General features: G+C 43.0%; 1 protein-coding gene across 1 annotated transcript in view; it reads left to right on the top strand.

Moving 5' to 3' along the window:
- Positions 1 to 14,570, top strand: part of ca10a (carbonic anhydrase Xa) — a 240,247-nt gene that overhangs the window by 82,189 nt on the left and 143,488 nt on the right. The window contains exon 3 of the mRNA XM_034569647.1: positions 13,913 to 14,055. Within this exon, the coding sequence (XP_034425538.1) occupies positions 13,913 to 14,055 (143 nt within the window). The remainder of the gene's footprint in view (positions 1 to 13,912; positions 14,056 to 14,570) is intronic.

Below are 14,570 nucleotides of genomic sequence, written 5' to 3' on the forward strand. Positions count from 1 at the left end.
CTCTTTAAAAAGGACCATTAAACATTTAGTCCATTATGTTTGCGTTTCCCCACAAGACGTCCACCTGTTTTAACACGGACGACTTCAAAGGATAGCGAAGTGTGGAAAGAAAACCCCAGATTATCTCCAGGGCAGATTGTTAGACCTGTGGATCTTTTTACCTTGAGGTAATTATTACTGCAGTTGTTTTTCTGCTTGTACCTGTCTTCGGTCTCCGCGGGGGCCTGAGATATTGATGCGAAGCTCCTGAGGATAACAGTACATTGCAAGGCGAGTTGCAAGGCGTTGTGTATCAGTCAGGGCATGGAGTCCTGAGTCCTGTTCTCTGCGGCTCTCTGTCTGTGCGGGGGTGAGAGTATTTAGCTGTTGTAGAACTCCGATAAGGACACGTTGCTAATGTAGTGTGAGAAGCCCGACTGCTTCGGTTCACTTCATTGGTATCTTGTCACTGCTGTTGGTTTGATGTAATTACTTTCCGTCAATGTTTTTTGCATATTGACAAAATTCACACATATTGTACCGTCGCTGTCAGCTGTCCTTTCATGCACTTCCTGTACACTATCATGGTTACAGTCACGGGAAGCTGGAACCTATCCCACCGTGTGCGCGTCAAGAGTCAGGGTACATCCTTTGTGACCAGTCTGTCACGTAGCTGAGGATGGAAGCCCTTAGCTCGCTGATGGGAGAAAGAAAAGGGGCTTGTGTGAGTGCATCGCTACATGTGTGAGATGATGGGATATGACCCAGGTCACCCTGTCTGAATAATACATTCATGAAGTTGGACCCAAAGTCTGGCAAAGTTCTGTAGGCTAACGGGTAAAAAATATATTTTTAGAAATTGACAGATATGCAGGAGGGCAGCGAGTGAGAACTAAAGTATGTTTTAATTTCTGAAGAAATCAGAAATTAAAATGATTGTACAGCATTTTTAACATGGTGGTGAATACGTTCTCAGTAGCTTTGCTGCTTGTAAAAAGTGCCACAATACATTTGATTTTAATAGCCACAAGCTAGACACGTCTTTGTGGTGGAAACACAATGACAATTCACAGATACGTCTTCCAAGAACACACACACACTCTGTCGGCCCTTGGACGACACAATCTTTTTTATTGAGAAATCTGTTCAGACACCCTTGTGTTTTCACCATCCTCCCCCAGAACGCGCAGGCAACACCTATACCATCTAGTCCCAATACCACATGATGTCTCTGCTTAAAAAATGCCCCATCTTCCTCCCCTTATTAGCAGGACATCGCATCCTCCTCCTCTTCTTTCCACTATCCCTCCAGCTCCAGCTCACCCCACCTCGAGGGACGTGGTATTTGTTATTCTGCTCCTGAGAGCGAATGCCTCTGCTGGCCGCCAGCTTGTATATCCCAGGCCATTAACAACATGACAGGAGGAGTTAGCTTGACTGGCATGTTTATTGTTCTGTTGACTGGGCAGTGCTAATGAGGCCTCCGCGCTGTGCTCGGCCAGCAGGATTACCCCAGCATCGCCGGACAAGCTCAAACAGGACCGACTGTCACTGACCATTTCCCTGAGAGTGCCCGGACATACACACTCAACACACGCACACGTGAACATGGACATAGGACTTGTGTTGTCTTCAGGTGGTTGGATTAAGGAGTTTTATATGTGACTCCTTGATGCATACAGCTTTAACAACACACACACACACACACACACACACACACACACACACACACACACACTTATTATACAGCACCTCTTTTCAATAACACACTATTCACACACAGCTGTCAGGAGCAATTTGGGGTTCAGTGTCTTACCCAAGGACACTTCGACATGCAGACTGGAGGAGCTGGGGCTCAAACCACCAACCTTCTGGTTCAGGGACAACCTTAGCCAAAGCTGCCAAACAGCCACAGTGTAACTAGAAAATAAGAAAGAGATAATTTGCATTGTCAAATTGATGTTTTAATAATTTATTAGCTTGATAAAACATACGCTCTCAGCAGTCCTGAAAATGTACTGGCTGCCCTACAGCAGATCAACGAGCAGGAAAGTGCACGGTGAATTCAATGTGATCCATCTCTGTGGGAGACAAATTATATCAATAAATTGAACATCATGAAGGAAATTGCAAATCAGATACAATAGTGAGTGGTATTTGTTTGATCTACAGATGTATTGATTAAAAATGTGTCACCTAGTGAGCATGGAGTCCCTGGAGAAGTGCAGCAGTTTGAAGCTGTTGATGACTCTCTACCTCATCCACACCTCTCCTGTGAGAGAGACAGAATTGAATCAGAATACAATTATGATATTTTGGAGATGTAAACGATAAACAGCAGCTCACCAAGGTAGCAGATAAATGAGAGTCGGCTGATTGCCCTGACCTTCGTGTCACTAGATACCTTTGTGGTAGCAGAGCTTTATTTTACAAGTCCACAATTTTACAAATAATTTTCTAAAAAAACAATTTGTCTCCTGAACAGAACAAAGCAATTTGGTGGCAATTAGGGAAAATTCACTTTGAACACTTTCAGCAAATGTGCTGGTATAACACAGTCTAAAATTAAAACACATTTTATGGGCAAGTATGCAGGATAAGCCAAGAATATATGAAGTCTAATACATCGTTTAAAAGTTAAAAATAAATCAATACTTTGTTTCAAATTGAGATTTTCTTTAAAACGCTTGATATTATTCCCAAATTACATTTTTAAATCTTTTCTGGAATCCTGTGAAAAAAGCAAATCATATGCAAAATATTGTAATGCTTTACCAGAAGAAAAAAAGATGAACATTATTATTATTAATTATTATTAACAGTAATAATATCAAATAATTCTATTATAATAATGATCAAATGAGATAATAGAACAACTAACACAGGACAAACAGTAGGAACATGGAAATGTATTTATTATTCAACAGTGTCTTTGGTTATGACAATACATTTTCCCTTTGCATTGCTGATGGCCCATTAGGTATGCAGTGTATCCAGGTCACACTGTACAACCACTTTGATTCACTGACTCTTTAACCTAACACTGATGCATATCAGGGTTTTCATCACTGCTTCCTCTGGACACTGATTCAATCTGATCACTTATTACTGAGTATTGACTCATCCAGTCCTTTCTACTATTTGCTGCCATTCATGTGCGATGAATCTTGTGTCTAGGCTCTTGTGTAGTGAACAGTAGTGTGGCGACTTTTGTAAGTCATAAACGTGGAGTGTGCATGTGTGTCTGAATTCTGAGCGTGTAACCGTATGCATCATATAGTTTCCTCAAAGATTGGACAATGAGTTTGAGTCAATTTGTAGGCAGTTGGTTAGAATGGAAGTGAGTTGTGACTGTCATAGATTTGATGGAGATGAAGAGCTGGACGTCGTCAGTGTAGCAGTGGAAATGGAGACCAGGACAACGTATGATATTGCCGATGGAGAGGATGTAGAGGATAAAGAGGAGAGGACCAAGCACTGTACCCTGGAGGACACCTTAGGACAGGACAATCATATGTGTACTATGCTAATCAGAGGCAATTAGAATTACCTCAGCATTTTGTGATTCTATCTTACAGTAGCTAACTGGCTAAATTTGTTAAGCTGTTGTTAAACTTATTGGGTTTAGAGAGGCAGGGTGTATGTGCTTCGAGCTAACTAATTGTCTCAACTTGCTGTTTGTGTGTTCTCAAATGAGCTCAAGCAATATGTGACACTCAACACTCCACCCTTTTGTATTTTCAACCATCTTGTTTAATTTTCTCCAGACCAAATATGACTTGAAGGCATCACCACAGAGGACAGACACAGCAGTGACAGCTCTCACAGACTGTAGACCTCAATTAATACAGACACTCCTGGGCTCTCTCTCTCTCTTTCTCTCTCTCTCTCTCTCTCTCTCTCTCTTTCTCTCTCTCTCTCTCTTTCTCTCTCTCTCTCTCTCTCTCTCTCTCTCTCTCTCTCTCTCTCTCTCTCTCTCTCTCTCTCTGTCCCTCTCTCTCACACAGATGCATGCAGTCACTCAATATATCTGCTTCCTGAAAGACATTCAAGTACCTGCGACACCCTGCCTGTAATAGCTGCCTTGTTCTGCTCATAGTCAGCTGTGCCAAGTGTTGGCCCCATTAGCACTAATGCTACAGCTGATAAAAGGGGACTATTGATGAACTGTGGTAATGAGTCTACTGTGGGCCAGGTGATTAAAGTCTCGCTACCACATGATAGTGTGTCACTTGCGGCACCAATCTTTTGTGTTTTCTTGTGTGTCTGTTGTTGTCTTCAGAGCCTATGAGGAAGCAAATCCCCCTTTTTCAAAGAACGTGTTCATGAATTAGTTGATGCAGTCAGGAAAATGTCAGGGTAACGAGTAGTACCGAGGTGCTCAGACACATATTTTGTTAACATTTAAAATAAAGTTTTTGTGCATTTTTAAACTTGCCAGTTCAATAGAGTTCTCCCAGAATTAAGTTATATCCAAACAAACTGTGGCGCAGTCCAGCACAAGAACCGAGAACCTGCAAACAGCCAATCATGTGGCAGCAGTGTAATGCATAATATAAAGCAGATACAGCTCCGGAGCTTCAGTTAATGTTCTCATCAGACATCAGAATGGGGAACAATGTGATATCGGTAACTTTGACTTTGACATGACGGGCTGGTTGGAGTAGATCTGCAGCTGCTGATCTCCTGAGATTGTCACACACTGAATAAAGACAGTATACTCAGGTTGGTGTGTAAATAAAGACATCTGGTGAGCCGTATAGTTCTATAAACAGAAACGCCTTGGTAATGAGCTAATGACAGAGGAGAACGTTCCGACTAGCAAGAGCTGACAGAACTAGGGCTATGGTAACTCTGATAACCAGTCGAAATGAAAAACTCCCGTCGGCCACGTACAGAAATGTGTGACTGAAAAACACTGCCTGGTCTGATGAATGTGGATTTCTGCTAAGGTTGCAGATGGTAGAGTCACAATCTGGGGTCAAGAGTATAAACCCATAGAGCCAACCTGCCTCGTGTCAACAGTTCAGGTGGCTGCTGGTGTCAAAAACCAGAAGTCGTGTCAGACTAGTTTCATGAACATGACGTTGAGTTTATTAAACTTCAGTGAACTTGAGCAAAATCCATAAAATATCTTGTTTTGTCTTGTTTCCGCTCCTATAAATAATGTCATGTCCCCTCCGACTTTTTGACCTTTTGGAAGGGACCAAACCTTAGGCTGGGAACCACCTGACTAAGCTCTCTAACTGTATATGAAGTAAGAAATTGCAATCGATACAACCCACCCCCTCCCATTGGCCCTCTCGTCAAAGCCACGCCCCCAAAAAGCATGAACGTGCATGACTGACATTTGCTGGAAGCCGACTTTTCCGCGACTCGCGCCCCAACTACACACAGTTGTGGTCCCAATGAAACGAGTAGCCGTGTTTATTTCAGTCGTGCGATGGCATCGTGTCTACGTTTCTACTTCCTCTTACACTGGATGTGCACGCTGCACCAGTCACAGCCTGTCTGCCCCACCCTCGCAGCTGGAGCTGTCCAAGGTGCTAATCTCTCCACTCTCCTCTATGACGGAGTGAAACAGCTGCACTTCGTACATATGACTGTTGTGCTGCTAAGTGTCTGACTGCTAAACAGTAATTACAGAGGCACTGCTTGTGCCTGTAGGCTTGTCTAATGAATACAATCATTATTATAAACTTAATGGATATAGCACTTTCATGCATTATAGTAAACCAACATTGGTGGGAGTCAGTGACTTCCTGTGTTGCCCTCGTCTTGTGGGTAAGTACAATAGTTTATCTTACCCGAGTATAGCCCCTGTTAGTTATTTTTGATTGGAAGATAGATCATTTACAGTGATAAGTTTCACACTGAGATAACTTCAGCTGCTTCCAGACCAGCACTGCAATTGGGATGCTGGATGTGAGAAAGGCATATGTCTGAGACAGAGGATCTGGACATTCTACTGAGTTGTTCCTGCCAGCCCTTAAATAAAAGCTCTGTAGAATGTCCGAGTGAGCCCATGGGACAATACCGCAGTATTGCAGTAGCTGGGTTCGCCACGAGTGACGATGACGTGTCTAACAGGTAACAGAACTGTAAAAAAGAAAAAGAATAAACATATCTCCGAATGAAAAAAGGTGCCATACATGTGGATGACGAAAAAGTGTCAACTTCACACTGAAAATTAAATTCGATAGCTTTTGGTGACAAGGGCTGACGCCTGTGTTGTGCTGTAAACAAAATCTGTGATCTCCACAGGCAATTTATGTTGTTTTTCCTGTTGTTGTGAACGCCTTTTCCCTGTTGTTGTGAACGCCTCTGGGCAGAAGAATCGCCTTCTGCATTCTTTGTGTGTAAGAAGCACCTCCGGAGAAAATCTAAACCCCATTGTTCATAAATCTTCATTTGTGATCTTTTTGTGTTTTCTTTAGTTTTTTGCCAGTTGTTTATTCCCAAATTTTTCTTTCATGTGGACGCCATTAAAACTCTTCCTTGGCCCCTGCTCTCCTGTTCACAGAGCCACTGTTATGTATAGCTTTTTATACACTTTTTAACACCTTTCATAGATGCAAAACACTGCATGTAGATACTGCTAATGTAGCGATACAAGAATGTGTGTTATACGCCAGCCCTCACGGTTTTCCCTCACGTCAAAACTCACAGCCTCCATGTTCCCTCCGCCACAGAAAAAACAATGACAACCTTTATTTTTTTTTTATATAAATGCACCGCACCTGGTCCCTGTCCAGAGCTTTTATATAAAGCACATCTCCTTCTGTTCACAGACGCAACAAAATGTCTGTTAAAAGGCCCCCCCGGTGAGTAAACAAGATGGAACCTGCAGTGCCAGAGCGGTGTTGCAAATTGAGAGCCAGCAGAATATGACAGCTCCTTTAATGCTGCTCTTAGACATTCATTATCATTAAGATGTTGTTTTCCATACCTGCTTAAGTAAGCATTTATCCCCAAGCTGTTAGGTCTCCTTCAGCACTCTCTCTCTCTCACACTCCCTCGCTCCCATTGCGGGCAAATTTGCAACCCAGTTTTGCATCAGCAGTTACAAAAGGGAGGCACTTTTTATACTTCTCTTGATGCTCATCCAAGAAATTGACGTACGGGATGCATCTGGGTTTTTGGAGAGGGAGGGAGAGGGAGCACGAGGGAGGGGGAGAGAGATGTGTGTGTGTGTGTGTTCGGGGGGTGTCTTAGCATGTGTGAGTGCATTTCTCCAATTCCCTCTCGTTTCCCCAAAACTATTGCTCTAACTTTTCAGCCATATCCAGTTGACAGAATAAAGACATTTCATTAAAGCTATCTCGGTGGCTGGGCCTGTTTAATGAAATGAATACCTCTGCTGCCTCCAACACTGGCCTGTGTGTGTGTGTGTGTGTGTGTGTGTGTGTGTGTGTGTGTGTGTGTGTGTGTGTGTGTGTGTGTGTGTGTGTGTGTGTGTGTGTGTGTGTGTGTGCATGCATATGTGTTCTTAAGTATGTGTGTGAATCTCATTAAGAGTGGAAAATAGGACGTTACTTCTTTTTCTTGGCCTGGCTGCAGCTTCTCCCCTTTGGGTGTGTCTGCATGTGTCCATATAATGCCTTTTGATGTTAGCATTCTCCACGCTGCTCTCTATAATGAGAAACCATGTCTCTCCACGCTTTTCGATTTATGACTACATGGGTATCTGTGAGATGCTCAGCTGAGGAAGTAATTAATGTAGGGCGTAATTGTCCAGTGACCGTCTCCTCAGACTTCTGATCCAACCTTCACCGCAACCCTGAACTCTAATAAGCCCACAGGGACGACCCGGCGTGCACCTCGGAGTAAGCCGCATAATTAGTCTGCAAACATGGGCCTCACACATCCATGCTGAGGACCAAGCTTATGACGGCACGTTGTTTGGTTAAATAGGTGCAAAAGACTAACAACTGATACACTATGTGACTTTAATGGAAAACAGTGTTTGGTTTCTCCTCGTGGTTGTTGATTCTTACTGTTTTTTCTAAAAGCAGTTCATCTGTCACTGATGAAGAATCTAGAGATTTTGATTTAATTAAACGTAATAGCAAATGTTGTTGGGGGGGGGGGGAGCAGGCAGACAGGAGTGTTAAGTCTTTGCTCAGACATTGTCATGTTTCTATACATTTCACACACTTCATGCCGCTATACTTCAGGTTGAGTTGAGCGAATTGTCTACCAGAGCTTCAAAGGATCATAATGTTTTTACCATCACACACTGTCGATTTTACACTTTGGAAGTTATACTGTTATATTTTAGGAATTTAGGGGAGTTTAGATCATCTATCATTTTCTATCTGTTGCTTTCCTTTTATTTTCCTGGTCCGTCTGTTTGTTAGCTCACTCGGAAATATTATTTACTGCGTGGAGGCTAAATAACCTTATTGTAGCAGTATAGTTCATTAACTTAAATCAATACAGGATTGAAATACCACAGTTTCCAGGTATCTTTGCTGATGCAGCACTGGTCGGGTCCAAAGTGCATGAGAGTATTTTACTTTTGATACTATATGTAGAATATCATTAACGCAATTGCACTTTTACATCAGTGAAGTTTTAAATGGAATTTAATACTAATAGTATATTTTTAAATGGTGGTACACTTTTCTGCAAATTTAGGTTTATGGGTGCATGTTCCAGGCATCTGCTGGGTTCTATTCATTTGTGCATGGTATGAATCTCTGCAGCCTGAGTGACTTGTTTGAACTGTGTAGCAAAGTAACAAAGGCCACCAGAGTCCTAGAGGGGGACAGAAATTGCATGTCTTCCAATGTTAAAGAAAATTAACATTTCTGGATCAGCCCCCTGATTCGGATCCACACCAAAACTGTAATGGGTTCTTCCCTGACCTATACCACATCCTTCCACCAAGTTTTGTGGTAATCAATCCAGTAGTTTTTGCATAATCGTGGTTACAAAACAAACATAAAAAACAGCCAACAAACAAATGGACAGCTGTGAAAAAAGGACCTCCGTGGTGGAGGCGATGATGCAGTGTGAATGTAACACTGACAAAATGATCGCAGACTTCATGTTGACTTAGATGAACAAGATTCGACAGACTCAATGGTACCAACGAGCCTGAACAGTCAACATGCTGCCGATGGACCACAACAGTCAAAAGAACACGATCAATAAGAATTTAAAGAGGAGGTCACATTCCAGAAGCTTATATCAAAAAGTACGGTACAGTGTGCATGATCTGAAGATAAGGAGCAGAGCTTTGCAGAGACACTGTGATGGACTTGTACCGTAATCTACAGGGCGTACACCGAGCTCTGACGGGGGGGGGAGATGACAAAACGGATGCGCTGAAAGCAGCCAGAAATATGATAATTGTTGTTTTGCGTTCGCTGCATTCCACCCAGTGAAATCCTAATTGCCACGGCTCTTTGACAGAAGAAGTGGGATGAGGACCAACCATGAAACAAAAGCCTCCCCCCATCAGTTGCCCTTTTCACTTCCACAATATACATCCACTGTGTCCGACATCTGCAAAAGGCCACACCATATATCTCTGTCCACTTTTACAGCTTGCCAATAAGAAATGAAATTGCCTCTAACGCTTGTGAGCAGCCTAAGTGAAATATAGGCGTATCAGTGCTATAGGAGGGTGTGTGTGTAGATTATTGACAAAGCTGCTTGTGCCTCTGTCAGCAATGAGTGATGCCCCATGCCGCTGTAGTTGCATTCGGGAATCTATCAACAGCTAATAATTATGTGTACGTTTACGACAAGGGGCCCTGGTTTAATGGATCGACCCACTCACACTCCAATTCCCATTCTGCACATGGATTTCCTGTCATTTTCGTGAAGGATTTTGCATCAGAAGAGGTCTCTCTCACTCTCTTTCCGTCTCTCTCTCTCCCACCGAACCTCCCTCCATGAACAAACATATTTACTTCCCTAACTGAATGCTACCTAAAACATTTTTTAATATGTATAAATCCTCATGTTAAGCTTAATACAAATGAAATGAGAAATTTTGGAAATCATAGGGATGACATTTAAAAGGTATGTACACTATATTCATTATAATACCGTGAACATACTGTAATGCAGTAATATGTAAAGATATTAGGTTCAGTGAGCAGGGACGTCTATTGGCAGCAACAAAATATAATATTCATAATTGAGTGACCAATTCTATTAAGTCTGAATTGTTGTTGTTTTGTTTATTAGCTCATAATGAGCCCTTTATATTTAAATCTAATGCGGTTCCTCCAGTGTCATATAACTACAGTAGCCCAGAAGGGACAAACCAAGCACTGGCTCTGGAGAGGGCTTTTTGCATTTTTATGTCACTCAAAGGCCAAGAGGAGGATGAGGCGTCGGACATTCAATTGGTTGCATTCTGCACTCTCAACACTAGAGGCCACTAATTCTTACACAGAGGACCTTTAAAAATAATTTGTAGATATGTTTTGGTGTTGATATGCAAACAGGCTGTTTACACTCAACTTCAGGCATATGCTTTAACAAAATACACTAAAAACGTCTTTGACATGGTTCAAATTAGTTTGGAGCCCCCTTTAAGATATTTTTCAATCAGCTAGGCCAGTCCAAGAGGGGTTAATAATGGTAATAGATCCAGAGACTTGAAGAATCAATGCTGTTCTACGGATGGGTGGCCCAACACGTTTCTAGGCAACTCCATTGCCCTCTGTTCGTATATTCTGTGTTGTATATTTGAAATGACACATGTATTGCCACTAGCGCAGAAAACACAGAGAGATGATTGATAGTTTTTTTGGTACATGCAGAAACCAAATACAGGCGCATTTGTTTTGGTTTTTCACAAATCTTTGAACTCTACATGGAGGGGTCACAATCTGGCATTTGGTATTTCGAAACACTGGTGACTGGTGGTGCTGTCCCCTTACTACTACAGCACACTCATGAACCCCCCCCACCCTCAGAAATTTGGCCTGCTCACACTACAAATCAGTTTCCCGTTGCAGCTGCCACTGATATGGGACATTATACTGAACCGGGCAGAGTCACTAGGGACCACTTCTGCATCTCGGTCAAACATCGCAGGTCACTGGGCAGGACTTTGAGAACAGTCTGCCAAAGTTTGTCCAGCTCCTGAGCAAATGACTTAGCGGAGAGATTGTTGAAGAACCCAGCAACCACCCATCTAGTCTCCTGCTGCTCCTGCTGCTGCTGCCTGCCTGCCACGCTCGGCTGGCATAAATGAAGGCAGCAACTTGCAACCCCCCTGGTGAGTGAGCACTCTGTGAAAGTCAGCATAATTTCCAACATTGTGTTTGAGGTCAAACTTAGAGGCATCCCTCACAAGGCGAGTGTTTAACTCTGGTGCGGTGCAGGTCAACATATTTTTTTCACTTGTGGTGGAGTCTAAGTACAGGCAGCTCATAGAGAACTCTCACCTTCAGCAGGATCACCAAGCAAAGCATTTTAATTGCAGTATGACTCAGTGTTGTGTGACTAAGGTCTTACAGTACATCATAACTTATGTCACAGTCACCATGCTGTGTCTATATTAGACCTATTTGTCATCTTTTGGTCAGTGAAGGAGAACGTCTGGATGGTTCTTACAAGGTGATTTGAAACACAAGTGGTTACAGCGACCATGCAATGGCATTTTGTCTCACTTACCCTTATTTAACTGCATAGGGACTTCTACATAGAGCACTATATAGTGAGCTCTATATACTTACATCTATTAAACTTTAAACTGATAAATTGTGTCCAAAATACACCCCACTATATTTGCATTCTTCACAACACACATGCCAAGTGTGAAACCAATTAGAAAAGCGGTTCTCGTGATGTGCGGTTCCACACGTAATAGTAAGACACAGATTTCTGTAATTAGGAGATGGATTAACACTGAATACATTTTTCCTCCGACTGTTGGCAGTTGGTAGAATAACGCAACACAAATACATTCTAATGTATAGACGTATATTTCCAATTATTATGCTATAATAAATTGACATCCGGCAGGTACGAGGTAACATTAGCATTCATTTGGAGTTGTGTTTCTGCCCTGTTATCTTGTTATGTGGCTGTCTACACCACCTCCTGAGGAAAACTACCTGTCTGTGTAGCTGCTAAATGCTCCACCGTGTTTACCAGCTGGTCTCTAACTTTGTCTGTCTGCTGTTTTGGGCCGAGCATGTCATCCTCACTCGGTTTACTATTTGTCACTGAAAACTGTTGCGCCCTGCTGCGGTGGAGAGAGAGTGCGCCGTAGAGCCAATGGAATGAGCCGAAGAGCCTAAGATGCCCTGTAAAGCTGAGACGAGCTGCAGTCTGTTGGTTTTACCCGTGGTTAGTGGAGAAACGCGGATAAAAACACGATTCCTGGCTCAGATCGCTGAGTCACTTGTGTTTGTTGAAGTACTTCAGCTAAACGACACATTCAAATCTGCACATAGCCTCAGCTGACATGTGTTGGTAGAAAAGGGCAATGAATACACTGGCACCTGTTCCGCTTGACTCCATGTATTTATCTGAGCCGCGTCGCGGCGCCTTCTCGGTAGCACGTCTATGAGCACCGCAATCTCTGTTCCTCCAAGTCATGTAGGATTTGTTGACTTGCTGAGTCTTGAGCTTTGAATTCACGCTGCGCTACGTCTGCTTCCCTCTGATTCACGAGGAATTTGCATATTTTCAAATTATCTCTGCTTTTGTTGGAAATCTCAGTAGAATTTGCATAGCACAGTTCCAGTGAGTCATCTCTGCGTAATACTGTGTTCCTAAATGGAGAATTCTGCTCCAGGCTGCGGCAGATATTGTGGCAAAAAAAGACGCCTCTTGCTGGAGTTGACAGTGATAAGCCTTCGCTTCCTATCCTGAGAAGGAATTGAATTCGTGGTCCCGGTGGCCAAGTCTTACATAAGAAAATGACTGGTTGAGATGCCTATCACTCCCACAGTGCTGACATCCTCTCACTGTGCCATCCTGTCCTCTCAGTCTTATAGCGCACGTGTTAGCTGATTGCAGGCCGATTCCACTTCTCTCGGCTCTGTGATATCTCCTCCATTCAGAGCGAGGTTTTGCTAAAAGTCACTGGAGATTAGTTGCGCTCCGGTAAGTTTCTTGATTCTCATCTGGGCACTTTCTGCTGCAGTGTGTGCGACCGGCAATCCATGCTACTGTATCTTCAAGATGGATCATACAAGTGCGTGGGAGCCTCATTGCTGAATTATTTGACGATTGCATTTTAATGGGTTCATATGTAGCACAATACAAGAAACACGAGGGCAGCCTAATGGCGTTACTGCCAAAGCTAAGTAAGTAGAGTTTTGGCATGGTGCTAATTTTTGGTCCTGTTTATAATGAAACGTGGTCCTTATTGGACAAATTGCACATGAACACAGCTCTGATCCCCATCTGTATATTGCACATTTTAAAAAATGTTTAATTATCTCTACTTTTGTATATAATATTTCTATTTTTAGTGTATATTTTCCCCCTGTGTTGCTACTTTCTTGTGCTGCTGTGTCGTTTGTGAATTTCCTCTACGGAGGATAAATACAGGTACATCTTATCTTATCTTATTCGATCAAATGGATGTAATGAAGCTTGATTCATGGTTTAACTGTGATTATGTGAATTCCCTAAAGGGACACTCCACTAATTTCCCACATCAAATCAGTTCTCTCACGATATGGACTGAAACAGTTTCAGATTTTTTTATAGAAATGTCATTTTAGTGCAATCAGTAGATTGAATCCTGACATATTGTTACAGGCCAACAAAACCTCACATCCTTTCAACTGGGCTGATAACTTTCCTCCCATTGTTCGTTGGGCAGGTCTGAATACAAAAAAAAACGTGATAACGAAGTCCGAAGACCTCTCCATGGAAGGTCGTCCTATCTCTTCGCCGCACATGCTCCCCCCCCTTTTAACGCCTCATTGTGTCTTTTGTGTTGCAGTGCCGTCGTTCTGGGGACTGGTGAACTCGGCCTGGAACCTGTGCTCGGTGGGGAAGAGGCAGTCCCCGGTCAACATCGAGACCAGCCACATGATCTTTGACCCCTTCCTCACGCCCATCAGGCTGAACACAGGTGGCCACAAGGTAAAGACACACAGATGCAAACACGTGCATACTCTCCGCTGTCTGCTTGATAGATTGGGATCTCTTATGAGCCTCTTTGTGTTGCTGGTTTCTAAGATATTGCTCCTATTGCCCTGGTGCTCGTCACGATTGTGTTGCCTGTTGTTTGGCTGTTGTAATTTGATAAGGCGTGTCTCCCTGATCGATGCTCCTGACCGGGGTTTTTTTGTTGGAAGACAATGTAAGCTATTTGTCTAACGAGCGCCATCCTGGAGATAATATACAGGACAATCCACCTATTCACAGGATGCACAATGGTCGTGTTCTGTGCAGGAAGACCCGCAACTTTATCTTCGGGGCTTTACAGATGAAATCCTGCAGCTTAACGGCGGATTAGTCAAGCGTGCTGTTTATTATTTTCTCCTGTACAGTGGTGTAGCGAGGACTCCGATCTTTTTCCCATCCTGTGCCATATGACGGCAGCTAATTGGGAAGCCCGCACAGATGGTCTGCTTTCACAAGTGTACAGTAGCATG

The sequence above is a fragment of the Hippoglossus hippoglossus genome, chromosome 19 (assembly GCF_009819705.1).
Source record: "Hippoglossus hippoglossus isolate fHipHip1 chromosome 19, fHipHip1.pri, whole genome shotgun sequence".
NCBI classification, from domain to species: domain Eukaryota; kingdom Metazoa; phylum Chordata; class Actinopteri; order Pleuronectiformes; family Pleuronectidae; genus Hippoglossus; species Hippoglossus hippoglossus.